A 21281-nucleotide genomic window follows, 5' to 3' on the forward strand; every position below is an offset into this window, starting at 1 on the left:
TCGGCAAATTCAAATTGAGATATCTAAAAATATATACAAGGAGATATTTTCAGGAAATGTAGTTGAAAGTGTGTACTTTCAGGTGCATTGTTCGGTTTTGCGCCAAAATGCGCCATTTTGAAAACATTGCAACTTGAAAATAGGCTCAAAATCACTTAAAATGGTTATAGGGGAACTATACCCTTTCTCAGCCTATTTCTATTATCGGCCTATCAACACTTTGATCATGAATTACAGCTCTCATACAGTGTTTTTGACTGTTCCAAAGTAATAAATAGCTCAAATTCAAGTGAGCAAGCAACTCTCCATTGTTGATACATCTGAAAATGTTGATTTAATAGCGGAAAACTGCAAAAGTGATGAGAATTGGTCGAACGGCTTAGTGTGATTAGAATGGGTATATTTCCCCTAACTCCTCAATAAAGGTGTTGCGAGCACACCGTGCCGACTGCGCTGACTGCGCCGACCGTGCCCCTCGGATCATCGCCCAAACGCGACCCAGCAAAAAGACTATAGTAAGATCGGTCACGTTGACAATGTCACGCTGACACCGTTGGTAGAGATAGAGACAAAACAAGAATTTATATTATCATTCCTCAATCAGATACGAGAAGGAAATTACTGATTGATTTTGCGGTAACTAAAAACTATATATTATTTGAAGCTGAACTTAACTTATTTGTATTTAGATTTAAGCTATTGATTATCAGCTCCATCCGTCGTCTGCTGACGAATTTACTCTGTTTGCGACAGATTAGAACTAGGAGACTAAATGTGAGTAAAAAAATGAATTCTGGTGGGCAAAACATTAATTGAACTAAATACACATTTCAGCTTCGAGCTACACTGCTTAAAAAAAAAGCGTTTGCTAAAGATCCTCCGAAAACTTATTTGTCGTCGCGAACAGAAACTCGAAGATTTATTTACGATGGCCTCTAATCCCCGTAAGTCGTTCGTTCGCCAGACCCGCTCGATGACGCGCGCGGCTCAAGAAGCAGCTAACCTCCAAATTGGAGACGCTCGAGATGATGCAGCGAAACCGTTCGAGCCGTCTGTCGTCGAACCGGAGCGAGGGGATGAGCAGGATTGCGCTGGATGTACCAGGCCGAACAACGCCGAGCTGTACATGGTGCGGTGTGAAAAGTGCGAGCTGTACTTCCACTTCTCGTGCGCGAACGTCACCACCGCAACCGTCAATCAGCCGCCGTTTGTGTGCCGTACTTGCGTGCCCTTTCGGCCAAGATCTGCCCGTTCATCGGGCTCCCATGTGAGCAGTACTCGTTCGGCACGAATTGCCCTAGAACTGCAGCAGATGGAGGAGCAGTTCCGGATCCAGGAAGCGCTCACGAAGGAACGACTCGCGCAGTTGGAGCGACAGTACCTGTACAGCTCGAAGAAGTACGCGCTTCTTCGGGAACAGGAAGAAGAAGATGGGGGACGTAGTGTCCGTAGCAGAGACAGCCGCGCTTCGACGAGCAGGGTTGAGAAGTGGATCAATGCTCAGGCTGAGACCGGGAACACCGGTCCAGGCGTCAACAAGGAGACGACCGAGTCTGACGATCACGTCCAGCCACTGAGTGAGGACAAGGCCGATAGTCTGCACGTGAAGTTCACGTCTACTCCGCTCGCTTCGCCAAATGCTTCGTTCAAAGAATCGCCGTACGTTTCCCTCTCCATTTCCTCCCTATTGCCGGACAGTCTCGAGGAAAGCAGCGAAAAGTCGATCCCTGAGGGACCCAAGGACCCCGGGCAGACCGCGGCTGAAATTCCACCCAGCGAGGTTCCAGAACCACCTACCACCATGGAAAGCATGCTCAAGCTGCTGCAAATCTCACTGGGGAAGCCGCAGAACACCGGTGCTATCCCGAAGATCCTCAAAGTCACCTCGACCGCTTTCGAGGAGTGGCGAAACAGCATGCAGCGGAAGGATCTCGACCCGATTCCAGAAGAGCTAAGCGAAGAGACGAAGAAAAACGAGCAAAACTTGCTTGTGCTCCTTCAGCAGCTCGAGGATCAGCGCGCCGAGGACCAGCAGTTGCAGCGCCAGCGGGAAGAGCAGCTCAAACGCAAGCTGCAGCAGCAAGAACGTGAGCAAGCGAAGCAGAAGCAAGAACTGCAGCGTCGACTTCAGCAGGTGGAAGCAGAGCAGAAGGAAGAAATGCAGCGTTTACTGCAGCAGCAACAACGCGAGCTGGCCGAGCAGAAGCGGGAGCTGAAACAGCGTCTCAAGGAGCAGAAGCAACAGCAAGCCAAGCAGCAAGAAGAGCTTGACCGTTTGCGAGAGCTCGAGAGGCTGCAAAAGCTGGCAGAATCTCGGGACAAGAACCACTCGTCGGCGGCGGGCCGCAACGGCACGGTCGAAAACAACAAAAGCCGATCAACAGAAAGCACCACAGGAACAACATCTGTACCACGCGTTGACGATGACCTGCCACCTCCATCTAACGAGAGATCTCGCGCCTCTGCAAACTTTGGCAGTTCTTCCGTAAGGAGCTCTCGATCTTCATCTTCAAGGTCGTCTACTTTGACAACACCGTCGGTCGTACCTTCCGTTGAGTCATTCCCCTCTCTCGTGCCGCCGCTGCCGGCACCGCCTCCGTACCAAGGACCGACTTCGCAGCAGATTGCTGCACGTCAGGTTGTCAACAAGGAGCTCCCAGTCTTCACAGGGAATCCTGTTGACTGGCCAATCTTTATCAGCAGTTATAACCACTCTACGCTGACGTGCGGATACACCGACAACGAGAACCTGTTGCGACTGCAGCGTGCGATCCAGGGGAGGGCGAGAGAAGAAGTGAGCAGCCTGCTCCTCAATCCGTCGACGATACCGCAATTGCTGACCTCTCTCAAGCTGCTGTACGGACGACCGGAGCAGATCGTTCACACGATGATCGAGAAAGTACGCGCGACCCCCGCGCCGAGAGCGGACAAGCTGGAGTCTCTCGTCTCGTTCGGTCTGGTGGTCCACAATCTCTGTGGGCATTTGAAGGCTATTGGCATGGAGAAGCACCTGTCGAACCCCATTTTGCTGCACGAGCTCGTTGCCAAGTTGCCTTCCAACGTAATGTTCAACTGGGCACTCTACCAGGAGCAACTGCCAGAAGTGGACCTCAACGTGTTCGGCGACTACATGTCGAAAATAGCGACCGCTACCAGCGGCGTGACATTGTTCGCTGCGAAGGCTGCCAAGGACGATTTCCGGCCCAAGAAGGAGAAGGCGGCGTACGTCAACACGCACTCGACTGCCGAGCAAGGTCGGCGCAAGGGTGACGACGAGATCAAGGAGAAGCCGACGGACCGTCCGTCTTCGAACATCAAGGTGTGCCCGATGTGCGACAACAGCGGCCATTTGGCGGCCAACTGCTCGAAGTTCAGCAAACTTTGTCTCGACGACCGTTGGAAGCTGGTCAAGGAGAAAAGACTTTGTCGTCGCTGTCTGGTTGCCCACTCGCGCTGGCCGTGCAAAAGCGATCCCTGCGGAGTCCAAGGTTGCCAGAAGAAGCATCATCCGCTGCTCCACTACGAACAAGCACCCACGGAAGCGAAGCGCAGCGAGCCCGCAACGAGCGGCGTAGTCGCACTGCACCGTCAACCGACGATATCAACATTGTTCCGTATGTTGCCCGTCACGTTGTACGGAAAGAAAGGGAAAGTAAACACGTTCGCCTTTCTCGATGACGGCTCGTCGGTGACACTCCTGGAGCGGAAGTTGGCGGCAACCCTAGGCCTGGAAGGAAAGCAAGCATCTCTGTGCATCCACTGGACATCCGGCATCAAGAAGAACTTCTCGGAGACGCGGGAGGTTGAGCTGGAGTTTTCTGGCGCTGATCGTCCGCAGCGGTTCGTCGCGTCGAACGTGTACACGGTGGACAAGCTCGGACTTCCGGAACAAACGATGGACGTCGCGGCCATGGCGGAGGAGTTCGCGTATCTGCAGGACCTGCCGCTATCGAGCTTGCAGTCTGCGGTTCCCGGAATACTCATCGGTCTGAACAACGTGCACCTGCTCGCAACACTGAAGCTGCGGGAAGGACGCAAAGGAGAACCGATCGCTACCAAAACGCGCCTCGGTTGGACGGTCTACGGGAGTATGCCGGCGGCTACACAGTCTTTTGCCCACCGCCAGTTCCACATCTCCGATGAACAAGCCGAAGTTGACCTGCACGAATACGTCAAGAGCTTCTTTGCGGTTGAAAGCCTCGGAGTCATGGCAGTACCGAGCGAGGAGAGCGTCGACGACCAGCGTGCCAACAAGATTCTGTCCGAAACTACCAAACGAGTCGAAGGTGGGCGGTTTGAAACTGGTCTTCTCTGGAAACAGGACTACGTGGAGTTTCCGGATAGCAGACCGATGGCGGAGAAGCGGATGAAGTGTTTGGAGCGACGCCTGGGACGAGATCCGGCACTGTACGATCAAGTACGAAAGCAGATCGCGGACTTCCAGTCGAAAGGTTTCGCGCACAAGGCGACCGCTGCGGAACTGGACACCTTCGACCCTCGCCGGACCTGGTATTTACCCCTCGGAGTAGTACTGAACCCAAAAAAGCCCGGCAAAGTGCGAGTGATCTGGGACGCGGCTGCCAAGGTCGATGGCGTGTCCCTGAATACCATGCTTTTGAAGGGGCCCGACCTGTTGACGCCGCTGATGTCCGTGCTTTTCCAGTTCAGGGAGAGACAGGTCGCCATCTGCGCAGACATCGAAGCCATGTTTCACCAGGTGAAGATTCGGGAACCCGATCGCAGCGCGCAGCTGTTCCTGTGGAGGGATTCGCCGGACAAGCCGCTGGAAACCATGGTGACCGACGTCGCTATCTTTGGGACGACGTGCTCCCCAGCCCACTCGCAGTACGTGAAAAATCTCAACGCTAACGAACACGAAGCAGATCACCCGAAGGCGGCAGCAGCGATTCGCAACAAGCACTACGTCGACGATTACCTCGACAGTGTCGATACGGCGGACGAAGCAGTTGCGATGGCGCTAGAGGTAGCCGAGGTTCACGCGAAAGCCGGATTCCACATCCGGAACTGGATCTCGAACGACAAAACCGTGCTGGCGCGGATCGGAGCGGTCAACCCTACGACGGTCAAGAACTTCGTGATCGAGAAGGAGAACGGATTCGAGCGTCTGCTGGGAATGGTGTGGCTGCCCGACGAAGACATGTTCTCGTTCGCGCTGAGCCTGCGAGAGGACAACATGAAGCTGCTGACTGGAGAGGTGGTGCCGACGAAGACCCAGCTGCTGAGCATCGTGATGAGCATCTATGACCCGAACGGGTTAGTCGCCGTCTTCGTCATCCACGGAAAAATACTCGTGCAGGACGTGTGGCGATCCGGCGTCGGCTGGAAAGACAAAATCCCGGAGAAGCTCATCGGACGCTGGAAGCAGTGGATCGCGCTGCTGCGCAAAATCGAAACGGTGAGAGTTCCACGTTGCTATTTCAAGGATTACGAACCAGCCAGCCTGAAAACGTTGCAACTCCACGTGTTTGTCGACGCCAGCGAGCAAGCTTACTCCGCGATGGCATACTTTCGGCTAGAGGATCGCGGCCAAGTCCGGTGCTCACTGGTGGCGACCAAAACGAAGGTCGCACCTCTACAGCCGCTTCCCATCCCACGTCTCGAAGTTCAGTCGGGCGTAACTGGATCGCGTTTGCGGAAGACCATCGAGGACGGACACTCACTCCCTATTTCGAAGGTCGTTTTCTGGTCGGACTCCAAGACGGCACTGCAGTGGATCAGGTCAACCGACCTCCGCCGATTTCGCCCGTATGTGGCGTTCCGGGTCAACGAGATCCTGTCACTGTCCAAGGCCGCCGAGTGGAGATACTGTCCATCGCGCATGAACGTCGCTGACGAAGCTACGAAGTGGGGTAAAAAGGGACCAACTTTCGACCCCGACGCGCAAGTTTACGTCTGCCACAAGTTCATTTACGATCAGGAAGAAGACTGGCCCGAAGACTGCCTCGAGCGGGTTGAGGCGACGGAAGAACTCAGGCCAGCGTTCATGTTCAGCCACTTCGTGGTCAAGCCCATCATTCGACTGGAGCTGTTTTCGCGATGGGAACGCCTGCTGAGGATGGTCGCCTACGTTCATCGTTTTCTCGCGCGCAGACTGAAGCTGAAGCAGGAAACCTGTCCGGGCGCGCTGACACGAGAGGAGCTGCAGAAAGCCGAACGAAGCCTGTGGCGCTTGGCTCAATCCGACGCTTATCCGGACGAGGTCGCCACGCTGAACCAGAACCTGCTAGTGCCAGCCGAGAAACGGGAGTGTTTGGAGACATCGAGCAGCATTTTGAAGTTGTCCCCTCTGCTGGACGACAGCGGAGTGCTTCGAGCTGGAAGTCGCTTGGAGGCCGCCGAGTTCGCCGCGTTCGACGCCAAGTTTCCCGTGATTCTCCCAAACAAACATCGCGTGACCTGGCTGCTCGTGGACTCCTACCACCGAAGGTTTCGCCATGCAAACAACGAGACGGTGGTCAACGAGATCCGGCAGAAGTTCAACATCCCAAAGCTGCGGGTCCTGATCCGGCAGGTGGCAAACAAGTGCTGTTTCTGCCGCATAAAAAAGGCCATCGCGGTGGCACCCATGATGGCACCCCTTCCACGTGTGAGGTTGTCCCCTTTCGTGCGCCCGTTCACGTTCACGGGCGTGGACTACTTCGGCCCGGTTCTGATCAAGGTTGGACGCAGTGCTGCGAAACGCTGGGTGGCGCTTTTCACCTGCTTGACGATCCGCGCAGTTCACCTGGAGCTCGTCGCGAGCTTGTCAACGGACTCGTGCAAGAAGGCAATCCGCCGGTTCATCGCGCGACGTGGAGCGCCGCAGGAGATATACTCTGACAACGGTACGAATTTCCAAGGAGCCAGCGGAGAGCTGTTGAAGGAATTAGCCAAGGTCAACCACAACGAACTCAGCAGTACATTCACCGACACCCACACCCAGTGGCGATTCAACCCACCGGCCGCACCGCACATGGGTGGCTGTTGGGAACGAATGGTAAGATCCGTGAAGGCCGCGCTGGGCGCAATCCCGGTGGAACGCAAGCTGGATGAGGAGTCGCTGGTCACCCTACTAGCGGAAGCGGAACATATGGTCAACTCGCGCCCTCTGACTTTCGTGCCGCTGGAGAGCGCAGACAGCGAGTCCTTGACCCCCAACCATTTTCTAATGCTGAGTTCGAGCGGTGTTCAGCAGGCCGTCAAGGATCCAGTCGGCGCAGGCGCGGCCATCAAAAACAGCTGGAACAGTATCCAGCACACACTGGACGAGTTCTGGAGCCGCTGGGTGAAGGAATACCTGCCGACGATCGCGAGAAGGACTAAATGGTTCGAAGAGGTGAGACCAATCAAGGAGGGTGATCTCGTGCTTGTTGTGGACGAAGGACATCGGAACGGGTGGCTGCGAGGACGCGTTGCAAGGACGTATCCCGGCAAGGATGGCAGAGTACGTCGGGCGGATGTACAGACATCGAAGGGTCTGGTGCGTGAGCGGGCAGTCGTCAAGCTTGCTCTGCTGGACGTTGGTGACGCTGAGGATCCTGGTGCAGATCATCATGCGACACGTGGGGGAGGATGTTGCGAGCACACCGTGCCGACTGCGCTGACTGCGCCGACCGTGCCCCTCGGATCATCGCCCAAACGCGACCCAGCAAAAAGACTATAGTAAGATCGGTCACGTTGACAATGTCACGCTGACACCGTTGGTAGAGATAGAGACAAAACAAGAATTTATATTATCATTCCTCAATCAGATACGAGAAGGAAATTACTGATTGATTTTGCGGTAACTAAAAACTATATATTATTTGAAGCTGAACTTAACTTATTTGTATTTAGATTTAAGCTATTGATTATCAGCTCCATCCGTCGTCTGCTGACGAATTTACTCTGTTTGCGACAGATTAGAACTAGGAGACTAAATGTGAGTAAAAAAATGAATTCTGGTGGGCAAAACATTAATTGAACTAAATACACATTTCAGCTTCGAGCTACACTGCTTAAAAAAAAAGCGTTTGCTAAAGATCCTCCGAAAACTTATTTGTCGTCGCGAACAAAAGGCTCAAAACATTTTGCTGTTTTCGGCAAAGATATGTAATTTTGTGTCATAAACAACTCTTCAGAACATAGTAGGCCGCTAAAACGCTAACATTTTAAGTTATCACATAAAAGTGCTTTTTGGACCATTTTTGCAAAACTGGCGTATATCTCGAGTAGATTAAGAGCTCCAAATTTGGCGCCTTCGACCAACCTTCATGAATTTTTCTCCTCTACAACTTTGCCCAAGACACCAAAGCCCTACAACGTCATCCAACAAAGTTAATTATGGTTGACACCCTGGAAGGTCGTCACCCTGTATGTCAATAACTTCAAAAGATAGCTATCAAGTACAACAACTCTTCCGAAGACACCATTTGGCTAGGACGTCAAATAAAATAGTTATCAATTTATTCCACTTAATTTTGCCATTCCGAACACTGTGCAATGGCCACTCCGGGTGTGGCCAATCCTGTCAAAATGGCCATTTTCATTACCAGTATCAAAAACCATGAATTTTTATACCTATATTGCCCCAAGTCGTATGGTTCGATAAATGTCCCCCCGGTAGAACCTTCCCTCAGGGCCATGGCCACTCCGAGGTGTGGCCAACATCCTACCAGTTTGGTCCCAACCCCATTGCCTTGAATCACTCTGGTTTCCGAGTGACCATTCTAACAATGTTCTTTAGAACAGAATTCCTCCCAAGTTGGTGCACAACCTGTGTCTTTCAATGTGTGTATGTGTGTGTGAGCAATAAAATTACCACCGTCGATCCGTCTCTGACGGATTTTCGGTCAAAACTAACTGTTCAGAGGCTATCTGTTAGCTTATATAGTCCGCATGAAATGTGGCAACATGGTACAAATTTTGCCTCGTCTCCTGCTTTCTTGGAACTGTCACGCGAGAATGTTGCACCATTGTTGCCACATTTCATGCGGACTATATAAGCTAACAGATAGCCTCTGAACAGTTAGTTTTGACCGAAAATCCGTCAGAGACGGATCGACGGTGGTAATTTTATTGCTCACACACACATACACACATTGAAAGACACAGGTTGTGCACCACCTTGGGAGGAATTCTGTTCTAAAGAACATTGTTAGAATGGTCACTCGGAAACCAGAATGATTCAATGCAATGGGGTTCGGACCAAACTGGTAGGATATTGGCCACACCCGGAGTGGCCATGGCCCTGAGGGAAGGTTCTACCGGGGGGACATTTATCGAACCATACGACTTGGGGCAATATGGGTATCAAAATTCATGGTTTTTGATACTGGTGATGAAAATGGCCATTTTGATAGGATTGGCCACACCCGGAGTGGCCATGGCCCTGAGGGAAGGTTCTACCGGGGGACATTTATCGAACCATACGACTTGGGGCAATATGGGTATCAAAATTCATGGTTTTTGATACTGGTAATGAAAATGGCCATTTTGACAGGATTGGCCACACCCGGAGTGGCCATGGCCCTGAGGGAAGGTTTTACCGGGGGACATTTATCGAACTATACGACTTGGGGCAATATGGGTATCAAAATTCATGGTTTTTGATACTGGTAATGAAAATGGCCATTTTGACAGGATTGGCCACACCCGGAGTGGCCATGGCCCTGAGGGAAGGTTCTACCGGAGGGACATTTATCGAACCATACGACTTGGGGCAATATGGGTATCAAAATTCATGTTTTTTGATGCTGGTGATGAAAATGGCCATTTTGACAGGATTGGCCACACCCGGAGTGGCCATGGCCCTGAGGGAAGGTTCTACCGGGGGGACATTTATCGAACCATACGACTTGGGGCAATATGGGTATCAAAATTCATGGTTTTTGATACTGGTAATGAAAATGGTTATTTTGACAGGATTGGCCACACCCGGAGTGGCCATGGCCCTGAGGGAAGGTTCTACCGGGGGGACATTTATCGAACCATACGACTTGGGGCAATATGGGTATCAAAATTCATGGTTTTTGATACTGGTAATGAAAATGGTTATTTTGACAGGATTGGCCACACCCGGAGTGGCCATGGCCCTGAGGGAAGGTTTTACCGGGGGACATTTATCGAACTATACGACTTGGGGCAATATGTGTATCAAAATTCATGGTTTTTGATACTGGTAATGAAAATGGCCATTTTGACAGGATTGGCCACACCCGGAGTGGCCATGGCCCTGAGGGAAGGTTCTACCGGAGGGACATTTATCGAACCATACGACTTGGGGCAATATGGGTATCAAAATTCATGTTTTTTGATGCTGGTGATGAAAATGGCCATTTTGACAGGATTGGCCACACCCGGAGTGGCCATGGCCCTGAGGGAAGGTACTACCGGGGGGACATTTATCGAACCATACGACTTGGGGCAATATGGGTATCAAAATTCATGGTTTTTGATACTGGTAATGAAAATGGTTATTTTGACAGGATTGGCCACACCCGGAGTGGCCATGGCCCTGAGGGAAGGTTCTACCGGGGGGACATTTATCGAACCATACGACTTGGGGCAATATGGGTATCAAAATTCATGGTTTTTGATACTGGTAATGAAAATGGTTATTTTGACAGGATTGGCCACACCCGGAGTGGCCATGGCCCTGAGGGAAGGTTCTACCGGGGGACATTTATCGAACCATACGACTTGGGGCAATATGAGTATCAAAATTCATGGTTTTTGATACTGGTAATGAAAATGGCCATTTTGACAGGATTGGCCACACCCGGAGTGGCCATGGCCCTGAGGGAAGGTTCTACCGGAGGGATATTTATCGAACCATACGACTTGGGGCAATATGGGTATCAAAATTCATGGTTTTTGATACTGGTGATTAAAATGGCCATTTTGACAGGATTGGCCACACCCGGAGTGGCCATGGCCCTGAGGGAAGGTTTTACCGGGGGGACATTTATCGAACCATACGACTTGGGGCAATATGGGTATTAAAATTCATGGTTTTTGATACTGGTAATGAAAATGGCCATTTTGATAGGATTGGCCACACCCGGAGTGGCCATGGCCCTGAGGGAAGGTTCTACCGGGGGACATTTATCGAACCATATGACTTTGGGCAATATGGGTATCAAAATTCATGGTTTTTGATACTGGTGATTAAAATTGCCATTTTGACAGGATTGGCCACACCCGGAGTGGCCATGGCCCTGAGGGAAGGTTCTACCGGTGCCATTGATTGAATAAATTTAATTAGAATTAATTATTCAGGATTAAATAAATAGGCAAAAAATTAAAAAATATAAATAAAAATAGCATGATTTTTAGAGTTTTGTACAAAGTTCTTTGTCATATTGGTCATGTAGAACATAACCACCTGCACCTTTTTTCTTCGCGTTCCGGTTTCATCGATCGTCGTCGGTGTGTATTTCGGGTGAGTGCGTGCGCGTGTGTGTGAAGGTGCGGCTAGCTCTGGTTGTCACGATGACAGCAGAGCTGAGCCAGTCCGTCTCGCGGTGCCTGTCCGTCGGGACGCATTTTTTTTTTCGCGTTCCGGTTTCGTCGATCGTCGTCGGTGTGTATTTCGGGTGAGTGCGTGCGCGTGTGTGTGAAGGTGCGGCTAGCTCTGGTTGTCACGATGACAGCAGAGCTGAGCCAGTCCGTCTCGCGGTGCCTGTCCGTCGGGACGCATTTTTTTTTTCTTCGCGTTCCGGTTTCGTCGATCGTTGTCGGTGTGTATTTCGGGTGAGTGCGTGCGTGTGTGTGTGAAGGTGCGGCTAGCTCTGGTTGTCACGATGACAGCAGAGCTGAGCCAGTCCGTCTCGCGGTGCCTGTCCGTCGGGACGCATTTTTTTTTCTTCGCGTTCCGGTTTCGTCGATCGTCGTCGGTGTGTATTTCGGGTGGGTGCGTGCGCGTGTGTGTGAAGGTGCGGCTAGCTCTGGTTGTCACGATGACAGCAGAGCTGAGCCAGTCCGTCTCGCGGTGCCTGTCCGTCGGGACGCATTTTTTTTTTCGCGTTCCGGTTTCGTCGATCGTCGTCGGTGTGTATTTCGGGTGAGTGCGTGCGCGTGTGTGTGAAGGTGCGGCTAGCTCTGGTTGTCACGATGACAGCAGAGCTGAGCCAGTCCGTTTCGCGGTGCCTGTCCGTCGGGACGCATTTTTTTTTTCGCGTTCCGGTTTCGTCGATTGTCGTCGGTGTGTATTTCGGGTGAGTGCGTGCGCGTGTGTGTGAAGGTGCGGCTAGCTCTGGTTTTCACGATGACAGCAGAGCTGAGCCAGTCCGTTTCGCGGTGCCTGTCCGTCGGGACGCATTTTTTTTTCTTCGCGTTCCGGTTTCGTCGATCGTCGTCGGTGTGTATTTCGGGTGAGTGCGTGCGTGTGTGTGTGAAGGTGCGGCTAGCTCTGGTTGTCACGATGACAGCAGAGCTGAGCCAGTCCGTCTCGCAGTGCCTGTCCGTCGGGACGCATTTTTTTTTTCGCGTTCCGGTTTCGTCAATCGTCGTCGGTGTGTATTTCGGGTGAGTGCGTGCGTGTGTGTGTGAAGGTGCGGCTAGCTCTGGTTGTCACGATGACAGCAGAGCTGAGCCAGTCCGTTTCGCGGTGCCTGTCCGTCGGGACGCATTTTTTTTTTCTTCGCGTTCCAGTTTCGTCGATCGTCGTCGGTGTGTATTTCGGGTGAGTGCGTGCGTGTGTGTGTGAAGGTGCGGCTAGCTCTGGTTGTCACGATGACAGCAGAGCTGAGCCAGTCCGTCTCGCGGTGCCTGTCCGTCGGGACGCATTTTTTTTTTCGCGTTCCGGTTTCGTCGATCGTCGTCGGTGTGTATTTCGGGTGAGTGCGTGCGCGTGTGTGTGAAGGTGCGGCTAGCTCTGGTTGTCACGATGACAGCAGAGCTGAGCCAGTCCGTTTCGCGGTGTCTGTCCGTCGGGACGCATTTTTTTTTCGCGTTCCGGTTTCGTCGATCGTCGTCGGTGTGTATTTCGGGTGAGTGCGTGCGCGTGTGTGTGAAGGTGCGGCTAGCTCTGGTTGTCACGATGACAGCAGAGCTGAGCCAGTCCGTTTCACGGTGCCTGTCCGTCGGGACGCATTTTTTTTTCGCGTTCCGGTTTCGTCGATTGTCGTCGGTGTGTATTTCGGGTGAGTGCGTGCGCGTGTGTGTGAAGGTGCGGCTAGCTCTGGTTGTCACGATGACAGCAGAGCTGAGCCAGTCCGTTTCGCGGTGCCTGTCCGTCGGGACGCATTTTTTTTTCGCGTTCCGGTTTCGTCGATCGTCGTCGGTGTGTATTTCGGGTGAGTGCGTGCGCGCGGTGTGAAGGTGCGGCTAGCTCTGGTTGTCACGATGACAGCAGAGCTGAGCCAGTCCGTTTCGCGGTGCCTGTCCGTCGGGACGCATTTTTTTTTTCTTCGCGTTCCGGTTTCGTCGATCGTCGTCGGTGTGTATTTCGGGTGAGTGCGTGCGTGTGTGTGTGAAGGTGCGGCTAGCTCTGGTTGTCACGATGACAGCAGAGCTGAGCCAGTCCGTTTCGCGGTGCCTGTCCGTCGGGACGCATTTTTTTTCGCGTTCCGTTTTCGTCGATCGTCGTCAGTGTGTTTTTCTCGTTAGTGATGTATTTGATACACATCACAGCCGGGTTTCTTTGTTCTATGATTTGTAATTGTTTTACGGGAAGATTCGTTTTAAATTGCGTTAGCCAAATATAAATTATCATTCAATTCGACTATTCGTTTTTCGCGAATCGTGGCGACAAATCTTGTTTCAACGTGATTGTTCAAGTCCTTCAGATAACATCGTAACTTATCAGTCATTTATTGGTCGCTCATATTATAATAATTTAAAAGTATAAATAGTCTCAGGTCAACTCTACGTAAATATGTAACGCTGAGTTTAATATTTCACCTTTTAAACACACATAATTTTGATTCTATCTTTCCACAGCCGGCTGTCTAAGATTGAATCATTTATGCTAAACTCAACACCAAATAGCCGGGAATGGTCTCATCCGCATTGTTTGCCTTGAGAATACATAATACATCACCTTATTTAACGAAATTCATTGATTATTGGGCCACATCATCATCCTCTATGATGAATCCTGGCCATAACCCTTTCCCACTAACAAAATTCCAAGTAGAAGTAGTTTTCCGGCACACGCGGGGGTGTGGATATCGTATAGAACCCACCCTTGGTAGCAGCCTGTGCTAACTAACATTCCCGTCCCATCCCCTCGAGATCTACAAACTGACATGGCGGGCGCCGTTGGTGGCCAACGACTGTTTCCACCGACTCTAGTTTTGATGATCGTGATGTTTTATCTTTTCAGCGCATTCATGCATCCTGTTGATAAGGGAAACATCATTTGATCGTTGAAGCGTGTGACCGGTTGTGCTGATGGGATATTACGGTCCTGTTCAGCAACGGAGAAGGACAACCATGGGTGGTCTCTCATGCTCATGCTCATGCTCTAAATTTTACTTAATTTTACTTAATTTTACCTAATTTTACTTAATTTTACTTAATTTTACTTAATTTTACTTAACTTTACTTAATTTTACTTAATTTTACTTAATTTTATTTAATTTGACTTAATTTAATAAATTTATGTTAATTTTACTTAATTTTACATAATTGTGCTTAAATTTACTTAATTTTGCTTAATTTTACTTAATTTTGCTTAATTTTATTAATTTTACTAAATTTAACTTAACACAACTTAATTTAACTAAATTTGGGCATATTCAACTTAATTACACTAAAAATAACTATTTTCAACTAAATTTATCTGAATTAAACTAAATTTTGGCTTAATTTAACTTATTTTTATAAACTCTTCTTAATTTAACTAAAATTAACTAATTTAATAAAACTTAAATTAATTAAACTTGATTTCACTTAATTTAACTTAATTGAACTTCATTTAACTTCGTTTCTAACAATAACAATTGATGTGCTTAAAAGGCGTTAGGTGCCCTATTTGTACGGATTTGTCAAACATCGGCCAATCTATGTCTAGACATTCTGTACCAGCCGCCCCTCCAGGTGGACAGATGTCCATACAAAAAAGTAGAGTGTGGACAATTGCCAGTCTCCCCTTTCCCCTGCCAAAGTGTTCACGTGGTTTAGGGATGCCTCCACTTTATGTTAAGTACATGTTTTTACCTACGCATCCTCCAAACAGTAACGAGAGGCTCAACTTCTAACCACTTTCCCTCAACACAAAAAACTTCTCACCTTATCAACTGAAACATTTCTTCAGGTGCCGATCCGCAGAAAATCTTCCTGGCTTTAAATTTATTCACTCACACAACACATTCTATCGCCTTTTGCACTTGCACTCAAACAACACACATAATCATCAAAAAAAAACTTCACGAACTGAGCGGCTCAAACAGGATCGAACACGACACAGGACGTTGCTTTGTTTTGTTCTCGAACTGATGATCTGTCAAAAATCCATGCTGCCGGTTCCAGCTAGTTTTTTTTTGGTAATTTTACGCAAAATTGTGCTGAAACACCATTATTTTTGGTAAAATCTCTCCTGTCATTTTGGTTTGGGCTGTCAGTTTTGGAAAGCAAATCGGCAATCAGGGTTAGCTATTTCACCAATACCATATTGGTAAATTTAGCTGAAATTTTAGCTGATTCAACCAAAAAAATCACTGTTTCACCAATTTGAATTGTTAATTTTTAGATGGAACTCCTTTCCGTGTGAATTTAATTTATAAGTTCTTGCCAATTGTTGATTGATGATATATTTTTTCAGGCAGTAAACATATTCCAATCTGATCCTGCCGGAAACCATGCGTCCCCGTGTGGTCCCGCGTGGCTTCCGTAGAACCCACGGAAGCAGCCACGTTTTCTCGTACTCATGCTCCACAAACCCACGTTGTCTCGTACTCCGGTAAACATCAATCCGTCGGAGGTCCAAGATCGTCGCCAAGGCGTTTGATCAGCTCGGCGAGGAGCAAAAGTCCAACACGCCTAAGATGCTGCCACGGCCGCCTCAGAAGAACACCAACATCAAAGCCAGAATCTGCGGTCAAGGCAAATCCCGAAGGAAGCCAAGTTGGAGAAGATTCGGCGAACCGCAAGTGAAATTTAGTGAACAAGTGGATATGTTTGTGAAATTTTGACAGTTTGAATAAAAAAAAACAATTAAAAACAAAACAACAGTTTTTTTTTCAACTGCAACATAACCTAAAAATCCGAAATAACAGCACGCGACAATAGCACGACATTCTAAATAACAAAACCGTGCGACGTCGGTCGAATGTCGTACGACAATGTCGTACAATTTCGATCATCGATCGCACGACAAATACGACATTTTGGTGCAAAACGTATGACATTCGCGACAAAAGTAAAAAAAAAAATAATTTAATTAATTAAGTGCTGAAATTAATTAATTAACGACATATTAACGTTTGTTTACGATCAAAACATCGCTACCTCTTTTTCAACCACATTGATTTGACAGTTTGACATTGCGAGCGTTGTTGTTGTTGTGTTGGGTGCAATTTGTTTGCCACGGTAGTTAAAGGTACTCAACGACCGCTCGAATATCGCATCAAGGTGACCAGAATATGGTGAATAAAATTGCTTTGAAATATTAACTAAGGTTTAAAATAACTTGTATTTATTTACAAAAATGGTGTTTGCGTACGCTTCGTACTCCCCGGAGTGGTTCAGCCTGCCATCGTGGTGCTGCATCTTTTTCTGGTTCTAGGCTAGTTTGGAGATCGGAAGGAAAGGGGTCAAGAAACAGCTTTACGAACAGCAGAACAAAGGAGAGGGAGCGTTTTCTTGGGGCTTTTCTTCACCCTATCTGGCTTGCTTTCGCTGCCGCTGCTGCCCATTTGAAATTTTTCTTGACCGGTTCCTTCCGATGTGCATACACCGCTTCTGCTGGTAATTTTGCAGTTTTTGGGCTGCTGCTGACAGGGATTCTGACCCTGCTGCTTCTGTTGATGATAACGTTGGTGATTCAACACCGGATGATTTTGCTGAACCTCCTGAACCAGCCACTGGTTAAAGTGTAACGGCGGCAACCATGTTTAACGGCGGAGAGGAGTTTACTGGAATCGTCAACGTCGGCTGGTTCGATATGCCGGGAAATCGTCCGTCAAACAGATACGCATCTAAGCCGGATTCGACAACGGAAAGTTTGGCGGAAGACCGATGAAGAAACCACCTACAATAAACATAAAATTAATCAACAATCTCCCATCATTCAAAATCCCCTCCTTACTTTTCTCCCCGCTGCTCCGAACTCTCCAAATGTTGCTGCTACATCGCCGGATGTGACGTCGGATGCTGCGGCCTCTGCGTTTCTGGCATGTTCGGCATCATCAACACGTTCAGTTCCAGCTGCAACCTCGCTTCCCTCTGTTTCAACCGGTCCAAATCCTCGTGCACTCTTCCCACTCGTTCAGCGCGTCGAACTCCAAATCGTCCGGCATACTGCCGATGCCTCCGCAATCCTCCACTAGATGCGTTTCCAAGCAAAAGAATTGTGGCACCGACCTCGAATCGCAAGTTTTCATAAAATTTTTAAATTAAACTCGCGACCTTGCTCGCGACATATTTTCTTTCTAAAACTTAATCAAAACAAACTTGACAGTTCTGCCAGCGAAAGTGACACGAGGCAAATCAATGTTTTCAAAGCAGGTGTGGTGCTGTCAAATATCAAATGACACGAGAAATTTAATTCCTTAATATATTAAATGCAAAAATTAATTCATTAAGGCCAATGTCACGCCCCTCGGTGCACCCTTTTCTATCCTCCAAATCGAGTCGGCGTAAAACATAATTGCTGAAAGGCGCAAATCATTCAATTCCAATAATAATTACCTTCCGCCATGGCGTGACCCAGTCAACTCAATTCGAATTCTGAAACGGAATTTAATACAAATCGTATACGAATTCCGTTTCAAACACAACATTCCGTGTTTGCTGTCACTGGATTTTTTGCAGTTGAATGCATGGCTGTCATGATTCATGATATATAGAGAAATTAAAAGTGAGAGTGTGTGCAACATGGAGTTAACATTTCTGTGAAGTTGCTGTGAAGATTATCATAGCACTTTGAAAAGTTCAACTCCATGTTTCACGCACACTCTCTCACTTTTAATTTCTCGATACAGCCTTGAGATTGATGCTTACTTTGACAGCGGGAGTTTTACAACCTGGCTTAGTTAAAACTCGTACCAGTGAGAACATACGCAAATAAATTAGTAATTAGGGTTGGTTATTTTTGTTTTGAATCATTTTGATAATGGAAGAAACAGAACCTAGTGTAACGAAAGTCGATGCAATGTTACAAACGGAAAATAGTGATCAACTGCATCTTCAGATCAATGAAATTAGTAACAAATATACGTTTTTAGTAAAAACGTCAGAACAGAAAGATGACTTGATAAAATTATTAATCAAGGAAAAAAACATATTGGACGGAGAAAAGATTTTGGTGAGAAAAAATAAACTGAAACCTAACATTTCGAAGCTTTATTATCTAGTGTATTCCTTTCACTCAAATCACATATACACATATTACTTAAAGTGTAAAAGGGAAACGCTCTTTGTTTACAAACTTATGTGCCCTCTTGAAATGGAAAGCATATAAATACGTTTGCCGGGTCATAAAAATTAAAGTTGCTCTAATTAAAAATTACATGAAACTGTCCGCTTTGTAAGCGGATGATTTTGGGTTCACACAAAGAAAAATTACTCTTAATTTATTAAAAGTTCGCGTTGGTAAATATTCGTAGAATGTTAAAAAAAAATAATTTAAAAGTTGGAAAGTTTTTGATACTACCATGCATTTATGGAACAAAATCGTTGTATCGGTAAGAGTTTTTCACTTCTAATATAAGAAGAAACATTTAATAGCAAGAATAAATAACATTTAACATTACAGTGATGATTTTCGAAAATGTGATCGATTTTATTTCAATATGCAGCCATTCCACGTCAAACAGGAAGTCTCCAAATCAAAATTGCTCCGATTTGGCTAAAATTTGGAGTGGGGGTTCTTTGACCCAAATAATTAGACCCGTATTTTTTGGTTTGGCGATTAGAGTGGTCCTATCCGAAATAGGGTGATCCAAAAAATTGCGTTTTCCGTCGATTTTCGCAAAAACCATATTTAAAAAAAAAATCATATCTCCGGAACGGCTGAACCAATTTAGGAGCGCCACAATACAAAAGAAAGGTTATTAGTTGGGCTTTTGAGGAAAAATATGTTGAGGTCCAAAAAAACTAGCTGAATATTTGAAAAGGTCCAATGAAAATTTCATTTGCCGATTTCAAGGTCTCGGGACCAAAGAGCCCATGTCTGAATTTTTTTCCCTGATTCCTTGTAATATTTTACATAACTCTAGAAGGTTTTTTTTTAATTTTTCCTTCTCTTGCCAAATCCATTGTTAGAATATCCAATTACATCAAAATGAATTATAGTTCAAATCATAGTTGAAGGGAACTCCAAAACTCTATTAGGTTATAAGAAATACGGAATTGTTAATTGATTATTTACCAATAAAATAAATTGAATTGAATTGAAAATATTTTACATAACATATAAAAAAAAGGTGCAGGTGGTTATGTTACACATGACCAGTATGACAAAGAACTTTGCTAGATGATTGTTGAAATTTTCGATTAGAACGTCCGATCCAAATTTCCCCATGATTCCCTTATAATTACACAAGACAACTCTTTTGTGGTCTATTTCGTGGCTCTGAAACAGGCTGTTTGATTTGTAAAGTTTTCAGGCATAATATCAACGTCCTATCGAACTAAGGGGATGAAAATTGCAAGTGGAGCTGAACTGCCCTATTCAGGGCTCTAATTGATTACGAAATAGTTATTCTAAATTTCAAGAAACAGATTTCAGAAGTTTAACAGTCATTTTTCCCCAACTCTTATGGTTCGGCAAATGTCCCCCCATCGGAACATCTCCGGGGCCTCCGGCCACTCCGGATTGTGGCCACTACTGCTGAAATATCAAATTTCATGTCCAGTATCAAAATCCATAAAGTTTGATACCCATATTGTACCAACTCTTATGGTTCGGCAAATGTCCCCCTATCGGAAAATCCCCGGGGCCTCCGGCCACTCCGGATTGTGGCCACTACTGCCGAAATATCAAATTTCATGTGCAGTATCAAAAACCCTACAGTTTGATACCCATTTTGCCATAACTCTTATGGTTCGGCAAATGTCCCCCCATCGGAACATCCGCGAGGCCTCCGGCCACTCCGGATTGTGGCCACTACTGCCGAAATGTCAAATTTCATATCCAGTATCAAAAACCCTAAAGTTTGATACCCATATTGCCCCAACTCTTATGGTTCGGCAAATGTCCCCCCATCGGAACATCCCCGGGGCCTCCGGCCACTCCAGGTGGTGGCCACTACTGCCAAAATGTCAAATTTCATGTCCAGTATCAAAAACCCTAAAGTTTGATACCCATATTGCCCCAACTCTTATGGTTCGGCAAATGTCCCCCCATCGGAACATCCGCGGGGCCTCCGGCCACTCCGGATTGTGGCCACTACTGTCAAAATGTCAAATTTTATGTCCAGTATCAAAAACCCTAAAGTTTGATACCCATATTGCCCCAACTCTTATGGTTCCGCAAATGTCCCCCCATCGGAACATCCGCGGGGCCCTCCGGATTGTGGCCACTACTGCTGAAATGTCAAATTTCATGTTCAGTATCAAAAACCTTAAAGTTTGATACCCATATTGCCCCAACTCTTATGGTTCGGCAAATGTCCCCCTATCGGAACAACCCCGGGGCCTCCGGCCACTCCAGGTGGTGGCCACTACTGCCAAAATGTCAAATTTCATGTCCAGTATCAAAAACCCTAAAGTTTGATACCCATATTGCCCAAACTCTTATGGTTCCGCAAATGTCCCCCATCGGAACATCCGCGGGGCCTCCGGCCACTCCGGATTGTGGCCACTACTGCCGAAATGTCAAATTTCATGTGCAGTATCAAAAACCCTAAAGTTTGATACCCATATTGCCCCAACTCTTATGGTTCGGCAAATGTCCCCCCATCGGAACATCCCCGGGGCCTCCGGCCACTCCAGGTGGTGGCCACTACTGCCAAAATGTCAAATTTCATGTCCAGTATCAAAAACCTTAAAGTTTGATACCCATATTGCCCCAACTCTTATGGTTCGGCAAATGTCCCCCCATCGGAACATCCGCGGGGCCTCCGGCCACTCCGGATTGTGGCCACTACTGCCGAAATGTCAAATTTCGTGTCCAGTATAAAAAACCCTAAAGT

At 47.7% G+C, this 21281-nt stretch overlaps 1 protein-coding gene across 1 annotated transcript; it reads left to right on the forward strand.

Annotated features, from left to right (window-relative positions):
- The first annotated feature begins 928 nt into the window (after nt 1-928).
- LOC120431353 (uncharacterized) lies at nt 929-7663 on the forward strand. Its single transcript, XM_039596481.2, has one exon. It carries the CDS (start codon nt 929-931, stop codon nt 7661-7663), a length of 6735 nt encoding a protein of 2244 aa, XP_039452415.1.
- Nucleotides 7664-21281: the final 13618 nt, after the last annotated feature.

This window comes from Culex pipiens, chromosome 1, assembly GCF_016801865.2.
Source record: "Culex pipiens pallens isolate TS chromosome 1, TS_CPP_V2, whole genome shotgun sequence".
Lineage (NCBI taxonomy): Eukaryota > Metazoa > Arthropoda > Insecta > Diptera > Culicidae > Culex > Culex pipiens.